Source organism: Scyliorhinus canicula, chromosome 2 (genome assembly GCF_902713615.1).
Source record: "Scyliorhinus canicula chromosome 2, sScyCan1.1, whole genome shotgun sequence".
NCBI classification, from domain to species: Eukaryota; Metazoa; Chordata; class Chondrichthyes; order Carcharhiniformes; family Scyliorhinidae; genus Scyliorhinus; species Scyliorhinus canicula.
In genome coordinates this window covers 17,306,911-17,326,642 of record NC_052147.1, presented here as the reverse complement: position 1 = coordinate 17,326,642, position 19,732 = coordinate 17,306,911, and the positions used below count along the sequence as shown (strand labels likewise).

General features: G+C 46.8%; 1 protein-coding gene across 1 annotated transcript in view; it reads left to right on the top strand.

The window, feature by feature from the left end:
• The window catches only part of LOC119951242 (latent-transforming growth factor beta-binding protein 2-like), a 677,784-nt gene that overhangs the window by 365,145 nt on the left and 292,907 nt on the right, over positions 1–19,732 (top strand). The window contains exons 13-14 of the mRNA XM_038774298.1: positions 7,222–7,241; positions 8,612–8,669. Coding sequence (XP_038630226.1) covers positions 7,222–7,241; positions 8,612–8,669 — 78 coding nt within the window. The remainder of the gene's footprint in view (positions 1–7,221; positions 7,242–8,611; positions 8,670–19,732) is intronic.

Here is a 19,732-nt window from a genome sequence, read left to right as displayed (position 1 = left end):
CCTCTCCCACCTCTCCCTTAGAAACTACCCTGTCCTACCACCCTTTCGGCGGGAGACGTGGGAAGGACGGCACCAGTCTGCGTACAAAATCCCGCACCTGTTAAGTATCCAAAGTCGTTCCCTCTCGCCAACCCAAACTTCTCCTCCAGCACCCTCATGCTCGGAAAGGTCCCTTCCAGGAACAGATCCCCCATCCTCACAATCCCCGGCCTCCTCCACAGTTGATACCATGTTCCCCGGGGCAAATCGGTGGTTGCCGCAGATTGAGGTCCACACCGATGCTCTTACCTCCCTACATGCCTCCTCCACTGGCCCCAGATCCGAAGTGCCACCACCACTATCGGGCCGGTGGAGTACCGTGCCGGCAGAAGCGGCAGAGGCGCCGTGACCAGGGCTGCTAAGCTAGTGCCCCTGCACGAAGCAGCCTCCATCCGCTCCCAAACCGACCCCGCATCCACTATCCATTTCCTTATCATCGCTATGTTGGCCGCCCAGTAACAGTTGCTGAAGTTCAGCAATGCCAGCCCCCCTTCTCCTCTGTTCCTTTCAAGCATCACCCTCTTCACCCGCGGAGACTTCCCTGCGCATACAAATCCCAGAATAATTTTATTCAGCCTCTTAAAGAAGGATAAAGATGGGGAGACACTGAAAAACAAACAAGAACCGCAGCAGAATTGTCATCTTAACAGTCTGCACCCTCCCCGCCAATGACAGCAGGACCGCATCCCACCTCCGGACCTCCTCCCTCACTCGTTCCACCAGTCGGGACAGGTTGAGCTTATGCAACTTGCCCCAATCCCGTGCCACCTGAGTCCCCAAATATCGGAAACTCTCCCCCACTAGCCTGAACGGCAAACGCTTCAGCCTACTCTCCTGCCCCCTCGCCTGAATTACGAACATCTCGCTCTTAGCCATGTTCAATTTATATCCTGAGAACCGGCAAGTTCCCTCAGGATTTCCATAATACGTCCATCCCCACCATTGGGTCCGATATATATAACAGCAGATTGTCTGCGTATAACGAGACTCTATGTTCCATTCCCCCCCGGACCAGCCCTTTCCAGCCCCTAGAAGCTCTCAGTACAATTGCCAGCGCTGTACACTTCGGAACTCTATGGCCAGCGCAAACAGCAGTGGGGAGAGAGGACAGCCCTGTCTTGTGCCACGGTGCAGTCTAAAGTAGTCCGATGTCAACCTATTCGTCCTTACACTTGCCTCCGGGGCCTGATGTAATAACCCAGTCGATGAACCCCGCCCCGAACCCGAATCATCCTAGTAATTAATGCCACTCGACCCGATCAAAAGCCTTTTCAGCATCCATGGCTACCACTACTCTCCGGGGGCATCATAATCACGTTGAGCAGCCTTCTGACGTTGGCCACCAGCTGCCTCCCCTTTACAAACCCGGTTTGGTCCTCCACAATTACATCCGGTACACAGTCCTCAATTCTGGTCGCCAAGATCTTGGCCAGTAACTTTGCGTCTACGTTGATCAAAGAGATTGGCCTGTATGACCCACAGACCTCCGGGTCCTTATCCCGTTTCAGAATAAGCGAGGTGGTGGCCTGCAACATCGTTGGGGGTAAACTCCCTCTGTCTCTTGCCACGTTAAAGACCCTGACCAGCACCGGCCCCACTATCCCGGCAAATCTTTTGTAAATCTCCACCGGATACCCGTCCGGAAGCGAGGCTTTACCCGACTGCATGACCTTCAGGCCCCCCAATACCTCTTCGGTCCTAACCAGGGTCCCCAGTCCGTCCACCAACCCCCTCCCCCCTCTTGCGAAGGTCAGTCCATCCAGGAATCGCCTTATCCCCCCCGGTCCCCCGAATGGTTCCGAAGTGTACAGCTTCCTATAAAAGTCCCTAAAGACCTTGTTCAGCCCTGCCGGGTCACCCACTAGATTACCTTCCCCATCCACTACCCTCCCTATTTCCCTAGCCGCTTCCCTCTTCCTTAGTTGCTGCGCAAGCATTCTACTGGCCTTCTCACCATGCTCATAAATCGCGCCTTTTACCTTTCGAAGCTGCTCTACAGCCTTGCCTGTAGTCAGCACCCCAAATTCGGCCTGAAGCCTCTGTTGTTTCCTAAGTAACTCTGGCCTCCGTCCGTAGAATTTCCTTAATCAGTCAGTCCGTCTCTGCCCTGTCTGTCTTGCCCCTGTACGCCCAGATTGAAATCAGCTCCCCTCTCACCATTGCCTTCAGCGCCTCCCAGAGCACCGCTGCCAAGCCTTCTCCAGTATCGTTCACCTAGACGTAATTCTGCATGCATTTCCTCAGCCTCTCACACACCCCTCGTCCGCGAGTAATCCAACTTCCAGCCTCCATGGCGGGTGCTGAAAGCTCTCCTTAAAAAACTGCAGGTCTACCCAGTGCGGAGCATGGTCCGATATAGCAATTGCTGAGTATTCTGCCCCCACCATTCCGGCCAGCAGGTCCTTACTCACAACAATGTACTCAATTCGGGAATACACCGTTTGGACGTGGGAGTAGTACGAGAACTCCCTCGCCGTCGGCCGGCTAAATCTCCACGGATTTGCTCCCCCCATTTGCTCCATGAACCCTCTCAGTTCCTTTGCCATCACTGGCAACCTGCCCGTTCTTGAACATGACCGGTCCAGGCTCGGGTCGAGGACTGTATTAAAGTCCCCGCCCATGATCAGCTTACCCGAGTTCAAGTCGGGGATCTTCCCTCGCATCCTCCTAATAAAATCCACATCGTCCCAATTAGGGGCATACGCACTGACCAGGACTACTCTCACTGCTTCGAGCTTACCCCTCACCATAACGAACCTGCCACCCCCATCCATGACTCTGCCCTCTGCCTCAAATTGTACCCTTTTATTAATCAGGATCGCAACACCCCTCGTCTTCGAATCAAGCCCCAAATGAAAGACCTGACTGACCCAGCCCTTCCTTAACCTAACCTGGTCTGCCACTTTCAGGTGCGTCTCCTGCAGCATGACTATGTCTGCCTTCAGAACCCGCAAATGGGAAAACACACTTGCCCTCTTCACTGGCTTGTTTAATCTTCTAACATTCCACGTGATCAGCCTGGTTGGGGGGGGCACTTTGTCCCCCCCCCCCTTTGCCGATCAGCCATCCCCTTTCCTTGGTCATCCCCCCAGCTATGTGTCGCGCCTCATCTGGCCTGCCTCCTGACCGGCTCCACCCATGACCTCCTCACTCTTGCCATGCCTTGCCCCCCCCCCCCTCGCAACACCATCCTATCACCTAACCCCTGCTCTAATCTAACTATATGCACACACCCCCCTCCTCAGCTTCCATTGACTAGCCCCACTCAGCTAGCCTAGGGCTCCCAGCCTCGGCACCAGCGTGTCTCCCACCCATTGTTCCCAGTCACCGCTCCCCCGACCCATCCATATCATTTCCTCAGATCAGCCCTACTTAAGCAAACACTCTATACAAGTCATAAACAACTCCCACAATTGCATAATTCAAGTTAAACAAGACAAAAAAAGAGATAAGAAATAACAGGCACTCTCAGTCCTTCCCATACAGACACAGAAAAGATTGCATAAAGTTCCCCTGAAGCATCCATGTTAACCCAACCCTTTTAACTGTTTTCTTTATTATTTTCCCCCCAGCCAAGCTCCAACTAATCAAAGAGCTCAAAAAGGAAATATTCAGGTAAACCACGCAAAAAGTACACATCCCTACCACCTTCCAACCCCCTAAAAAGGTCGAAAAAAGAAACGACAGACAGACCCAAACATACAGGCAATTTTCAAAACAGGAGAGACACCACATATACTTGAAAGTTCTAACATGAGTCCAAACACCCTCAACTCAGGGCCAGCCCTTGCTTCTTAATGAAGTCCATTGCCTCTTCGGGTTCCTTGCAATAGTGGTGCTGACCCTCATACGTAACTCACAGTCGCACCAGAAAAAGCAGCCCGAATTTCACCTTGTTTTTATACAGGATCTCCTTCACCTGCCGGTAGCCTCCCCTCCTCCTGGCCACCTCAGCACTCAAATCTTGGTAAACAGGCAGAGTGGTATTGTCCCAAGAACAGCTTTGTGTGCTCTTTGCCCATTGCAGCACCCGTTCCTTGTCCAGGTACCTGTGAAAGCGTACCACCATCGCTCGTTGGGGACCCCCTCGTCACGGCTGCCTCACCTGCACTCTGTGTACCCTGTCCACCACCAGCGGGCACGGGAACACTTTGTTCCCCAGGAACTTCTGAAACATACCCTCCACATAAGCGGCAGCGCCTAGCCCCTCTGTCCCCTCCGGGAGGCCCACGATTCTCACGTTCTGCCGGTGAGATCCTGTTGTCCAGATCCTCCAGCTTTTCAAAAAGCACTTTTTGCTGGTCCATCAACCTCCGAATCTCCACATCCGCCACCATTTGAAAGCCAGCCTGCTCCTCCACTGACTTCTCCAACTGCTGGAGCTTCTTAGCCTGATCATCCAGCCTTTTTTCCTTCCGGTCACTCGACTTCTGTAGCGGCTCCAAGTTGTCACGCTTCAGAGCCAAAAAGCCCTCCTGCATAGTCTGCAGCAGCTGCACCATTGTGGGCTGGGCTGTCGGCGCCTTGCTCTGAACACCAGCCACGCTGGTCTCTCTCACAGCCTCCACTGTGCCCTTACTTGACCACTTCTTCTGCTGTTTACGATCCCTCCGGCTTCTTAAGTCCATACAATTCTGTATGGGTCCTGTGCCTGAGTACTGCTTTCCTGTTCCGCGCTCAAAAGCGCAAAAATGTCGGGGGACAAGGTCCAAAAGTCCGACCGAAATGGGAGCCACCAAATGTGCGACCTACTCCCTCATAGCCGCCACCGGAAGTTCATAAAGGCTAACATTCAATTAAGTAATGAGGGACTACTGCACTGTCAGAGGTGTCCTCTTGCAGATGAGACGCAAGGTTCCATCACACCACTCAGGTGGACAAAAAATGTTCCATGGCACCATGTTGAAGAGCAAGCGTAGTTAGGCCCAGTGCCCGGCCAATATTTATCCCTCAATCAACATCAGAAAAACAAATTATCTGGTCGTTATCCGCTTGCTGTTTGTGAGAGCTTGTTGTGTGCATATTGATTGACATGTTTCCGACAACAGTGACTACACTCTGGAATAGTTCATACAGATTGGAGGGTAGCTTATATAACCCACTATTCAAAAAGGGAGGTAAAGAGAAAGCTGGGGACAATAGACCAGTGAGCCTAACATTGGTAGTAGGGAAGTTGCTGGAATCCATGATCAAGGATTTCATATCACAGCACTTGGAAAGCAGTGGTATAATCAGATAAAGTCAGCATGGATTTATGAAAGGGAAATCATGCTTGACAAAATCTACCAGAATTCTTTGAAGATGTAACTAGTAGAGTTGACGAGGGAGAACCGGTGGATGTGGTTTATTTAGACTTTCAGAAGGCTTTCGACAAGGTCTCACTTAGCAGATTACTATGTAAAGTTAAAGCGCATGGGATTGCAGGTAATGTCTGGAGATGGATCGAAAGCTGGTTAGCAGACAGGAAGCAAAAAGTTGGAATAAATGGGTCTTTTTCCGACTCGCAGGCAGTGACGAGTGAGGTACCGCAGGGATCTGTGCTAGAACCCCAACTGTTCATGTTATATATTAATGATTTGGATGAGGGAACTAAATGCATTACCTCCAAATTTGCAGGTGATACAAAGTTGGGTGGGAGGGTGAGCTGTGAGAAGGATGCAGAGATACTTCAGCGGGATTTGGACAGGCTGAGTGAGTGGGCACATGCATGGCAGGTGCAGTATAATGAGGATAAATGTGAGGTTATCCGCTTCAGTAGCAAAAATAAGAAGGTAGATTATCATTTGAATGATGTAAATTGAGAGGTGATTACTCAGCGAGACCTTGGTGACCTCATGCATCAGCCGCTGAAAGAAAGTGCGCAGGTACAGCAGGCAATAAAGAAGGCAAATGGTAATTCATAGTGAGAAGATTGAAATATAGGAATAGGAATGTTTTATTGCAATTGTATAGGGCATTGTTGAGGCCACACCTGGATATTGAGGCCAGTCTTGATGGCCTTATCTGAGGAAGGATGTTCTTGCTATGGAAGGAGCACAGCGTGTAGAAGTCAATATTTTTCCTGCTTCTGGACTGTGGTAGAAAGACTCAACAAAGTTAGTTTCGACTTGAGTTCAGAGAGCAGTTCCTACCCACTGCTTATTCCTCCTCAAGTCTGCGCTTACACAGAGAATCAGTTCAATATTTATACATTATCATTATCAAGATTGCGTGACTACAGCTTAGTCAGGAATTCGATCAGAGGTGGAAACATAAGCAAAGTCATAAAACATGGTACAACCTGCTGACCTCCTAGGACTCTTTGTCTCATCACTCATCTTGTCCTTTGATAGAACATTAAGAGGTCGGTTACTCCTTCTTCCCTGACCATATCTTGTCTTACTCATACAGCCTGGGTCATGATGAGTTAACCTTATCAGAATTTACAGAGGTCAGGCATTTTGGAATAGCTTGACCTTCTCTGATCTTATTCATGCTTTAAGTTATGCGGAGTCAGCCTTTCTTACATTGTACCATGTAGTTGACCGATTTTCCCATCATGCCATTACTTAATTCGTACAACTTCACAAGCGAAGTTTACCAGGCTGATTTCTGGGATGGTAGGACTGTCATATGAGGAGAGACTAAGTCGGTTAGGATTATATTCATTGGAGTTTAGAAGAGTTGAGAGGGAATCTTATCGAAACTTATAAAATTCTAACAGGATTAGACAGGGTGGATTCAAAATGAATGTTCCTGATGGTGGAGGAGTCCAGGACTAAGGGTCATAGTTTAGGACTGAGGTGAGGAGAAATTTCTTCACCCAGAGAGTGATGAATCTTGGAATTTATTACTACAGAAAGTAGTTGAGGCCAAAATGCAGTTAATTTCAAGAACGAGTTAAATATAGCTCTTGGGGTTAAAAGGATGCGGGGTAGGGGAGATTGATCAGAGTATTAAACTTGATGATTAGCCATGATCATAATGAATGGAGAAGCAGGCTCGACGAGGTGCATGGCCTCCTCCTTCTATTTTCGATGTATCATTCTATGTAAAAGTACTTCTTTGGGTGTAAAGTGCTGTGAGATGTCCTGTGGTCTTGACAGGCTCCATGTAAATGCAAACCTTTCTTTTTAATAGCTCATTCTTTTTTGTGAAAAGATAAATGTGTAATTTTTGTAACTGACTTTTCTTTCTTTGCAGATGATACCACAATAAAAGCTGTAAGTATTATTTCAAATGGCTAATTAACTAATTACAATGTGCAAATTAGTAAATACTTAGAAGTGTTGGCAGTTAATTCATTCATTACAATTTATTTATGCAAGATGGAAACTATCCTTATGCAGGTTCAATTATCACTGGAATAAACCATAAGGGTTGTTGCTGTTAAAGTCATGAACAGCAGCAGCATGTTAACATGTCATTTAAAAAAAATAAATTTAGAGTACCCAATTATTTTTTTCCCAATTAAGGGGCAATTTAGTGTGGCCAAGCCACCTAACCTGCACATCTTTAGGTTGTGGGGGTGACAGTCACGCAGACACAGGGAGAATGTGCAAACTCCACAGTAACCCGGGACTGGATCGATCCTGGGTCCTCAACCTCTAGGCAGCAGTGCTAACCACTGCGTCACCACCCTCCCCAATGTTAGATTGTCACAGTTAGTAAACCGTAGTCTGTCACACGATCTGGAGAATATCTTGAATTTGTTGAGGACTCGCATTTGTTACACTAAATATTTCAACCGGCTTGTCACCTTTCATATGCATTCAAATTTGTCTGATAGTTATGTAAGATTGTAAGATAAATCTATTTGGGTAATATAAAATCAGTTTCAGATGATATTGAATCCATGTCACAACAAAGAACATAATTAGGTCATATGACAAGGTCATGTTCTGTCATCCGTAGGTGAGACTGAGTGACATATTTGCAGTAAAGTATGACGACATATGTCTTAATGTCGAGGTGGCAGAATAGAGAATTGTTGTCACTTTGATTTTACCTGTTGCAGTGCAATCCCAGCATTTGCAGGTTTAACTATTTTGGCTATTCTAGGCTGTTTACACTATCTCTAGAATTGTGGCAAACTGATTTGAACCAGTAATGTACACAATCAGAATGAGATGGATTTTGACTTCAATGGAGTGTAAAATCAGATGAGGTATTAAACAGTTATCTGTTCCCAGTGAGCCGGTAAGGTTAAAATCAGGGTTAAATTACTGATCTGGTACGGCTGCACAGTGAGATCCGATGGTGTTTACAAGTCAATTTTCCCTTCAGAAACAGATCTATAGAAGTTTGCTTCAGGAAAAATGATCATAAAACAGGTTTGTTGTATAAATTTCAACAATTAATTTTATTTTAATGATGGAAGCCTGTGTTTTTTTTCAGTTTCAATCCAAATTTTTGCCTTTTGAGATTTAACTTTAGCTTCAAAGACGTTTAGCTGGCCTCAATCTGTTCTCTAAGCAATAAACCCAAATTTGAAACCAAAAAGAAAATGCAATGCTCAAACATATTTTATGGGTAAGGATAAAAATATTTACTGAATTTTCTGCTGAATGTCATCTGTTTCTGTTTAAAACAGCCTCAACAGCCTCAGCCCTTTGCACCTGCTCATGTCCCAAGAGTTGATGCATATCCAGGTTAGTAATGACTAAGTTTTAAGTTCTGTTTTTATATAAATAGTTCCACTTTATATATAATTGTATTGCTGTATGTTAATGATCAATAAGCCACAGAGAATGTCACAACTTCAATCTTCTGCAGTTGTCTCCAAACTTCAAAGTATTCCGACTCACTGCCTTATTTTAAGTATATGTGTGAGAATGTACAACATATACATTATTTAAATTTGGGACACTGAAGGAATGCTTCATTAACCAATAAAGTATGTAGACATTTGTTGGATGCATACAATATAGTTCTACTTTTGTTGGGAGTCAGACTTTTTAATGCATAGTACTTTAACTCGGTATTTTAGAAATATCCCTCAAACATACAACCTTTTGTGAAGAAATAGTTCTAATCAACCAAACAAAGAGGGATGTCATGAGACATTTTCCCTTCAAGTCTTTATTCTTTGAAGGAGCTTTCCAAACGTTTGTTATTTCCTGCCTACCAAAGACCTCATTCCAGATTTCCATGTCCGTGCTTTTGCTCCTGTTATCACCATCAATGTTCGACTGGTTCAACACCAGAAAGAATTCTCATTTGTTGTTTATATAATTTTTGTCTTTGATTTATTTGTTTAGTAACTTTTATGCTTTCGAAGTTATAGTATGTAAGTTCTGCTTAATAACATGGGCAGGAGTCTCCAATCGCCGACGCCAAAATTGCATTTGGCAATTGGCTAAATGAATCTATTTTTACACCGAAATCGGGGCGGCACCATTTTTCCGATGCTCTGCCCCCTCAAAAATGGCATATTCAAGGAGTACGCCACACGCCGTTGGGATGGCCTGAGGACGTCACCTGAGGCCCTCCCCTGTGTTAAATATTTAGCTGCTGTTGTATAAAGAGTCAAAGGTTCTGCTCCTTTTCACAAACACCTTTATTTAACTTTAACAGACTGCGCAAAACTCTATCATCACATCACCTGACACAAAGGCCACCTGAAGCCTCTTTACATATCAGTGTCAATTATTGGATACTTAACACTACTGAGACAACTAATTGGAATGTCTCTTAACCCATTACTTAACAGTCTCCCCTTCCTTGGAGAAAAAATATAATTAGGTGAAAACAAAATTACAAGAAACTCAAAATCACACACAAAATTTTCCCCCCACTTTTCTTTTTCATTTTTGGAAGAAAAGAAAAGTCACAGAAACATGGGCCCTTCATTAACAATATCCAAAAGTTTCTGTGAACCTGCCCCTCTTTTTGTAAAACAGTCTGACAATTGCTTCAAACTTGCGATGTCTATCCTTAACCTTTTTTCAGTGACACTTTTTGAAGAGTGCACATTTTCCCACAGGGATTTATTGTCAATGTGACATTCAATAGGTATATTACTCAAATCCCCTAATCCCAAAATTTCTGTTGATATCTGAGATATATAAAAGGCCATATCCACCACCTCTACAAGGCTTAACGTCTCAGCAGCCAAAATGCCTCTGACCACTCTCCTTATTTTCTTTGTTTCCCACACAACAGGGCAACATTTACTATTGTTCCCCAAAAGGAAAATTGTAAAACTCCTGCGCTTGAAACCTCATACATAAATTTGCATAGGATGCATCACTATAAACTATGAGTTTCAAGTGCCTAAGGTCACCTAAAACCAGGAACCTTAAAACACACTCCTGCATTCTTAGTTTGACCAAAGCTTTATTTGCTCTTATTATGTCTTTCACTTTGGGATCATTCATTTTTGTACTCAACTCTAAGACATCAAAACTCACGTCCGGTCTAGTCTGTCTACTTAACCAATTCAGTTGCCCAAATAAACTACGCAGTTGCTCTTTTTCCATCTTTGAAACCATTGCGTCTTTTTGTAAAACCGGCCACGACTAATTGCTATTGGGCTGATGCTTTCCTAATAAGATTGCTGACGTAAAGTTGCCCCTAACTTAGTCTGTCCGATTTCCTGTCCAATATATTTAAATGCTCCGGAAGCCTGACTTCCAACCCTGAATTCTTTCCTCAAACCAGAGATTACAGTAGCTTCAAAATCACTCATCCCACCCCACAAAAAATCATCATTTGATTATCATGTTGCAAAATAATTGTTTTGCCATCTATGCCTATGATCTTCCCTGGGCCTTTCCATTCATTAAAATGTTCTCTCTTATAGTATACTATATCTCCTTGCTGAAAAACGGTATTTGATGGCCGTACATTATGTCTTAAAGCTCTGCGAATTCTTTCAGAGACTACTGCTTCCAAAAAGCTTTTCTACTGCTATGTAATACATTTAAATGCTCAGCAAAGGCAGAGCTAATTGTAGTCCCTTCCCGAGTTGGAGGCTGGTCATCCAAAGTGGACGGAATTTTAGGATTTCTACCAAACACTAATTGACAGGAACTATAGCCCCCAACCATCTGCATTGAATTATTTGCATGTACCGCCCATGCTAAAGCTGAATTTAGCTTGCAGTTTGGTCTATCTGCCAAAATGTTCCGGAGAATGTCATCTATTACCGCATGGTTTCTTTCACACACACCATTACTAAATAGGCTTTCTGCAGCCGTATTCATAACTGTGATATTCATATTTTCACACATATCCCTATTCGCAAATTCTCCCCCATTGTCCATAAGGAATTTTGCCGGTGGGACTATTCCTGTTCCTATCCATTTTTCAACAATTTGATCCAGAATTACTCTCTTGTCTTTACTTCATACAAGCGTTGATTGACTACATCTGGTTGCTAAATCTATAAAATGCAAAATAAATATATTATTGGCTTTATCCCAGATCTTTTTTTTTAATTTTTTATTTTTAAAATAATTTTTATTAAGTTTTTTAATAACAATAACAAATTTTCTCCCCGCAATTTAAAACAAACAAGGCGTGTTTCCACACCAAAACAGAACAAGAAAAGAACTCTTCCCCCCCCAAAATAAATAATAACAAATAGCAATACAAGAAAGAAGAAAATAACATAACAAACCCACCATCCCAAACCCACCCCCCCAACCATCCCAAACCCACCCCCCCAACCATCCCAAACCCACCCCCCCCAACCATCCCAAACCCACCCCCCCAACCATCCCAAACCCACCCCCCCAACCATCCCAAACCCACCCCCCCATCCATCCCAAACCCCCCCCCCCAACCATCCCAAACCCACCCCCCCCAACCATCCCAAACCCACCCCCCCCAACCATCCCAAACCCCCCCCCCCCAACCATCCCAAACCCACCCCCCCCAACCATCCCAAACCCACCCCCCCAACCATCCCAAACCCACCCCCCCCAACCATCCCAAACCCACCCCCCCCAACCATCCCAAACCCCCCCCCCCCAACCATCCCAAACCCACCCCCCCCCAACCATCCCAAACCCACCCCCCCCAACCATCCCAAACCCACCCCCCCCAACCATCCCAAACCCCCCCCCCCCCGCCCCCCCCCCCCCCCCGGGTTGCTGCAGAGACCGACCACTCTCTACCCCTTCGCCAGGAAATCGAGAAAGGGCTGCCACCGCCGAAAGAACCCCTGTACCGACCCCCTCAGGGCAAATTTCATCCTCTCCAACTGGATGAACCCAGCCATGTCGTTGACCCAGGTCTCCGAACTCGGGGGTCTCGTATCCCTCCACTGTACAGAATCCTGCGCCGGGCTACTAGAGACGCAAAGGCCAGAATGCCGGCCTCTCTCGCCTCCTGCACTCCCGGCTCCGAAGCTACCCCAAAGATCGCGAGCCCCCAGCCCGGCCTGACCCTAGACCCAACCACTTCCGATAAAATCCCTGCCACCCCCTTCTAAAACCCCTCCAGAGCCGGACATGCCCAAAACATATGGGTGTGGTTTGCTGGGCCACCCGAACACCTCCCACACCCGTCTTCCCCTCCGAAAAACCGGCTCATCCTTGCTCCCGTCATGTGAGCCCTGTGCAGCACCTTCAGCTGAATTAGGCTGAGCCGTGCGCAAGAGGAGGAAGAATTCACCCTCTCCAGGGCGTCCAACCACGTCCCATCCTCAATCTCTTCCCCTAGCTCTTCCTCCCATTTCACTTTGAGCTCATCTACTGAGGCCTCCTCCTCCTCCTGCATCAGTTGGTAGATAGCCGAGATCTTCCCTTCCCCGACCCACGTCCCCGAAAGCACCCTGTCCTGCACCCCCCTTGGCGGCAGCCGCGGAAACTCCTCCACCTGCCTCTTAACAAAGTCCCTGACCTGCATATACCTAAAAGCGTTCCCAGGGGGGAGGTTCCACTTCCCCACCAGCTCCTCCAGAGTCGCGAACTTCCCATCCAAGAAGAGGTCCCCAAACTGTCTGATGCCTGCCCTGTGCCAACTCCCAAATCCCCCACCCGTTCTCCCTGGCGCAAAACGGTAAATGCCCCATATCGGGGCCCAAACTGAGGCCTTCACTTCCCCCCTATGCCACCTCCACTGTCCCCAGATTTTGAGGGACGCAACCACCACCGGACTTGTGGAGTACTTATCCGGGGGGAGTGGAAGTGGGGCCGTCACCAAGGCCTCCAGACTCGTACCCGCACAGGATGCCACCTCCAGCCTCTTCCATGCGTCACCCTCCCCTTCCGTCACCCACCTGCGAATCATCGCCACGTTCGCCGCCCAATAATATCCACACAGGTTGGGCAGTGCCAGGCCCCCTACCTCCCTTCTTCGCTCCAAAAATACCCTCCTTACTCTCGGGGCCTTCCGCGCCTACACAAACCCCAGAATCGACTTATTCACCCTTCTAAAAAAAAAGCCTTCGGGATCAACATGCGGAGGCACTGCAAAAGAAACAAAAACCTCGGGAGCACCGTCATTTTAACCGACTGGACCCTGCCGACCAACGAGAGCGGAAGCGCATCCCACCTCCTAAACTCCTCCTCCATCTGCCTCGAAAAGTTAAGCCTATGCATAACCAGGTCCTAGCCACGTGGATCCCAAGATACCAGGGGCTCAATTGCCAACGCGAAGAGCAGGGGAGACAAGGGCCCGTCCCTCTGGAAAGCCGAAAGTCCTCTGACCTCCTCCCATTCGTCACAACACTCGCCACCGGGGAGCTGTACAGCAACCTCACCCAGCTAATGAACCCCTCACCAAACCCAAACCTCCGCAACACCTCCCACAGGTAACTCCACTCCACCCCATCAAAAGCTTTCTCCGCATCCATGGACGCCACTATTTCTGACTCCCCAACCACCGGCGCCATCATCATAACATTCAGGAGCCTCCGCACGTTGGCATTCAATTGTCTCCCCTTTACAAACCCCGTTTGGTCCTCATGAATCACAGTCGGGACCACATCCTCCACCCTCCTGGACAGCACCTTTGCCAACAACTTAACATCTACGTTAAGGAGTGAGATCGGCCTATAAGACCCACACTGAAGGGTCCCGCTCCAGGAGCAAAGAGATAATTGCCCTGGACATCGTCGGGGGCAAAACCCCCCCCTCCCTGGCCTCATTCAGGATCCTCACCAGCAGCGGGCCCAGAAAATCCGGAAATTTCTTATAAAATTCCACCGGGAACCCGTCAGGCCCCGGCGCCTTTCCTGTCTGCATGCTTCCCAGCGCCTCCACCAACTCCTCCAGCTCAATTGGGGCCCCCAAACCCTCCACCCGCTCGTCCCCTACTCTTGGGAACTCCAGCTTATCCAAAAAGCGGTCCATCCCGCCTGCTTCCCCAGGGGGTACCGCCCGATATAGCCCCTCATAGAAGGATCTGAACACCCCATTGATGTCCTTCCCACCCCACACTAAGTTCCCACCCGCATCCGTGGCTCCCCCAATTTCTCTAGCTGCCTCCCGCTTCCGGAACTGGTGAGCCAACATCTGGCTTGCCTTCTCCCCGTACTCATACACTGCCCCCTGTGCCCTCCTCCACTGTTTATCCCAGATCTTCAGGTCCATGGCAACAATGTCATTAAAATCCCTGGCCAAAGGTTGGGTTACTATCTGTCATGCTGGTGTCCTTCTGTACTTCCTACAAACTTCACAGTGATCACTAACCTATTCTATCAGTTTAGTATAGTCTTTATTCCTTACCCCTGCATCCTTTAATACATTTTGTAGCCTCCGAGGAGACGGATGCGCAAATTGCCGTTGCAGTTTTAATACAACAAGCTTTTTATCAGCTAAAGTCCCATTTTCAACTGCCATTAACACATACTTAACAACTGTACTTGAAATATTATTTGTCAGTAATGGAATACAATAGTGTCTCGACTGTGTAAATTGTAAGTCTACCTTCTTCCCAAAAACTGTTGCCTTATCCTGTTCCATATCCAGTTTCATGCGTGCTTTCTTCATCGACGGTATGCTCAGAAGCAAAGGTATCTCACTTGATACAACATCCGTGCTAATGAAATGGTTCACTCCAGCAATATTGCAAGGGATCACCACTGTTTTCAGCGACTTCAGAATAGTATCAACCCCAAACCTGAAACTTGTGGAACTTTCAAATTCCTTAACCTTTGTTACGATTTTCAGCATTCAAGGAGTCCAGGTAACATTTTAACCAGTCAATTCCACACATAGTAGATGTGCAGCCACTGTCCAATACAGCACAATTGAAGGATTCTGCAACTAACACCCACATTACTGGCGTAAAACTGCTTGTTAATAGGACAATGCCTTCTTTCTGGTCACTATCGTTTTCCTCTTCTGACTCTTCCATGTCATGTGTCACTTCAAACACTTTTATTATAATGTGTTGGACAGTTGAAGCATAATGGAATTGAGAGTCACATCAAAAACATCGATTTATCATGCCCCGGGCATTTCTGGGGTTCATCTTCCTGTTGTAGGTTCCAACTGGGTTTCTGACTTCATAATTTCCGGGCCCCGATCTTCTTCTATAGTCTTGGAACCTATTTGTAGGTTTGAGATTTCACCATCCTGTTAGTAGTGTATCTTCCATATTCTGCTTTATTGCAGACTGACCATCAGAGCCACCGGAATCGAATGTTTCACCAGAAACTTTTTTAAAGCTTTTGTCATCTGATCGAATAAGGTATCCTTATCTGCAAACTAAACTCCTGTCAAAACCAGGAGCCTATCCATGTTGCTCTCACTTAAGCACAGTCAAGTAATTTAAAGGCCAACACAGACTGTGGAAATTCCAGGTTATGTTTCTGCAGCCTTTTATATAGTCTGCCAAATTCTATTATATAGTCTTCAATGGAGAAACCCTCTATTTTCCAGAACCTATCAAAATCCGACCATGCTTCATACGCACATAACAAGTCATTCTTTTTATAAATCTTATCCATATAACGTAATATAGTCTCCAGACGTTCTTCTAAGTCTAACTCTTCCAATTCCAGCTCAGAAAACACTTTGCTTCGGGTCATCGAAACATTTGCTTCACTTTATCAGACGCCGCACAAAACTCTTATCATCACATCACCTGACACAAAGGCCACCTGAAGCCCCTTTACATAACAGTGTCAATTATTGTATACTTAACACAAATGAGACAACTAATTGGAATGTCTCTTAACCCAATACTTAAGAATGTCTCTTAACCCGATGCTCCGCCCCCGATGATCCCACTTCCTTACTGTGTCAGTCACGTGTCCTCTCACTTTTCGTACACCTGGCATGGCGGCTGCGGACTGTGTCCAGCGCCGCCAGGGGTTGGGGGGGGGGGGGAGAGAAGGGGGAGCCGGTCTTCTGGCAGGGGTGGCTTTGGTGGAGACTGGTGGGGGGTGGTCCAGGGGTGGCGAGGGAGGTTACAGGGGAGCAATTTTTGGCAGGCTGGCCCACGCGCGGCTGACACAGGCCGCCCCCGTGCGCTTACTCGGCCACGGACCCAGCCGTTCTGCGTCCATATCGGTAGCTTTAAGTTGCGTGGCTGCTTGCCCCCCACTGGGCGGAGCATCAGTGCGGGGGTGGTGCCGACCTTTTGGTCGTAATACCAGACGGATTCTGCGGACGTAACCTCAGAATCGAATAATCCAGCCCCATGTGTTTGTTACTTTCTGCATTAGAAGTTTTGGTTGAAGTATACCAATCAAGAGTCAAAAGATATTTATTTGCAGTTATGTAACACTTCATGAACAGAATATCTAAAATGCTGTGAAGTGTCAGTACTGTTATATGGCAGTTGCATCCCATGAACAGTAATAGCAGGAAAAAAAAAGTTAATTGGCTGCTTTATGTGTCCATGGCGGGAAGGTTTTCGGCGGGGATGACGTGAAATAGGGAGGGTGCAAAACCCACCACCTTCCCACCCACCCCGTGTTTACCCCCATAATGGAGAGAAGTGTGGATGTCAAAATCAGCAGCCCGCCTGTTACATTTAAATAAATAATCAAGGGTCAATTGAGCTAGTTAAAAAAACAATTCGACTCTGATAATGTGCTGCCCACCATAATGCAGTTAGTGTGAGCAGTCAGGCAGGAGTGAGCAGGTCATTTTAAAAACAAAAAGCTTAAGAACAGGAAGAATGGTGGGATACTATCTGTGGTGCGTGTCCTTTTGCACATTGGGGACAGCCCGCCAAGATAGTACCCCTCCTTTCTTCGTACCCATCTGCTCTGTAAAACCCATTTGAATAGTCCCCACACAATACCTCAGACTTACCTTGCCCTTACTCCAAGATCCATGTGCTTCTTCTTGGGCCTGTTTCCCCACTCGTGCACTCTTGCCGCAGCTGGGATTGCTGGAGCTTCCAGTCAATTGGACAGGTCAGTGCTGCAAGTATAATGATAACAGTCTTCGTTAGTGTTTGTCTCTGTGAGAGGCTTTATTGAACTTGTCTTGATACACATGGCATTATCACATATCTATGGAAATCCTGAGGTGTCAATCATATTGGTTACACTTCAGAACCCAAACACCCCGCCCCTTTCATATTTAAATAAAGATACAAACATCTCCCTTTCTCGAACGAACAAAAGCGACAGTTGCATACATGATCCTGTTACTGTTATCGTACATTAGCAACTGCTTGGTCTACCAGTCAGTCTCTGCACATGTATTGCCCACAGACTTTAAAACGGGCAAGTGTCTTGAATGGAATGCATGCGTGTTGAATGTTCTTCTGGGTGATGCTCTTTGTTCGGAGAGTGTTGTCCCCATGGCGCTTGTTGCCTTGGTGACTGCTGTTATTCCATTGCGGTTGTTCGGGACTGGTGGACCTCTGAGATCCTTCTCCCTGACCAGCTGAATGCTTTGCTGTGAAGGAACAGCTTCACTTGTTGTTCGGATCAACATGCGATTGCGCTGGTACATTTGGCCATTCACGTCAGTGCTAGATTTGCTCCATTTCTTGACGAGTCCTTTGGCGATTTTCACTGCCACCTCAGCCTTTCTATTCAACAGAGGAAAGTGCAGACATGGTGTGTAATTCTAAATGTCCCAATCCCAGCTGAATCGGCTGAATTCTTCACTTGTGAACTGAGGACCTTTTGTCATCCATCCCAATGTCTGGAATGCTGTACAGACTGAAATTAGTTTTCAGGCATTCTACTTTTTCTCTTGGTATCATTAAAGTCAGCTGGTTTAATTCCCAGTTGCCTAAATAGTAGCTTACCATGACAAGATAATCAGTTCCTACTGATTATAAAAAATGAAAAGGTCTACTCCCAGCTTTAGCCGTAGTCTGTCTGGGATGTTGTGCATCATCAAGTTTCTCTAGCTTGTTTACCTTGGTATTCGTTGCATGCACCACAATGACCAATGTGGTCTTTAATTGCTCATGTTTTGTCAGTAAAAGGAGCTTTTGCCTTTCTTCGAGTTGATTCAATTCCTTGATGGCTTGCATGGACATGTTCCAGAATTTGTCCTCTCCTCCTTGGGAATGATTACTTTATTATCTTTGTTCAAGATCCTGCCTTGGGCTGTTGGTTCATTTCGGTATTCCCAATATGCTCTTGTGACCACAGGTACCCTTGACACTCTCAGGCCATCCTTTCATACTAGTGCTTGTAGAGTTGCATCTTGTTGGGTAGTTAGTTTGATTTGAGCTAGATGTTTGTCAGATTCAATCGACGTGATCCAGCGGGCTCAAGTTAAAGTCCACTGAACGGCACGGTTAGTGGGGTGTTTCTTGGCAGCTGTCGTGTTAAGAAACATCCTGCTATCCAACGCCACTTCGCCATTTTATTTTGGCCTCGGGAGCTTCTCCCCACCGGGAACCCCACCACTAATTGGCAACCCCCCCCCCCCGGGTGCCAGGTTGGTAGTGTCCAGACTGGCAGTGCCAAGGTTCCAGGGGTGTGACAGAGTGCCACCCTGTCCTGTGCCCGACCATCTAGGGGCCTCAATGGCCTTTAAGCCCCCGCCCCCCCGGTGCCTTCACGACTGGTCCACGTCTGTGTGGACCAGCACTAAATGGCGATCTAGTGAGGTCTCCCGGACACAGCCGGTGAATCACGGATGTCAGTTGAATCCTGCATCTAGGTATTTAAGTGATTCCCCCCACCCCCCCCCCAACCTAGCCATAACATGCTGCCCAATAGTTCATGGCAATGATACTTTGCTAGACCTAGCAATAGCAGTATTGATTGAGGGTGGAATGTTGGATCCCAGGAGAACTCTGATTTTCTTTTGTTAGTCTTATGGGATCTTTATATGTCCACCTGTGAGGCAGCTGGAGTTTGGTTTAAGGCCTCAATCAAAGGACTATGGCTATTAAAAGCAGGATTTCCTCAGCAATGCTCTAGTGCCAGCTGAGGTAAGTCGACGTATTTATTCAGTCAATAATATTTGTATAATATTTATATTACGAGAAATATGTACATTCCTCTTTGTATATGAGTCCTACCATAATCTCTTGATTCTCCTGATTCTGTCACCAAGGACCTCACCTGATTCCTGGAGCTTGTTGAAGTTTCCTTTTATGTAGAACTCTGAAAATTCTCCACCTTTGGGTCTCTTTACCATTAGTCAGGGAATGCAAAGTAAAAACTGAATCTTTGTTATTATTGTGGATGTCATGTTTACTTTGCCTGCATGATACCATGTGTGGTATACTTCATATCTTCATGATGTGGAGATGCCGGCGTTGGACTGGGGTGAGCACAGTAAGAAGTCTTACAACACCAGGTTAAAGTCCAACAGGTTTGTTTCAAACA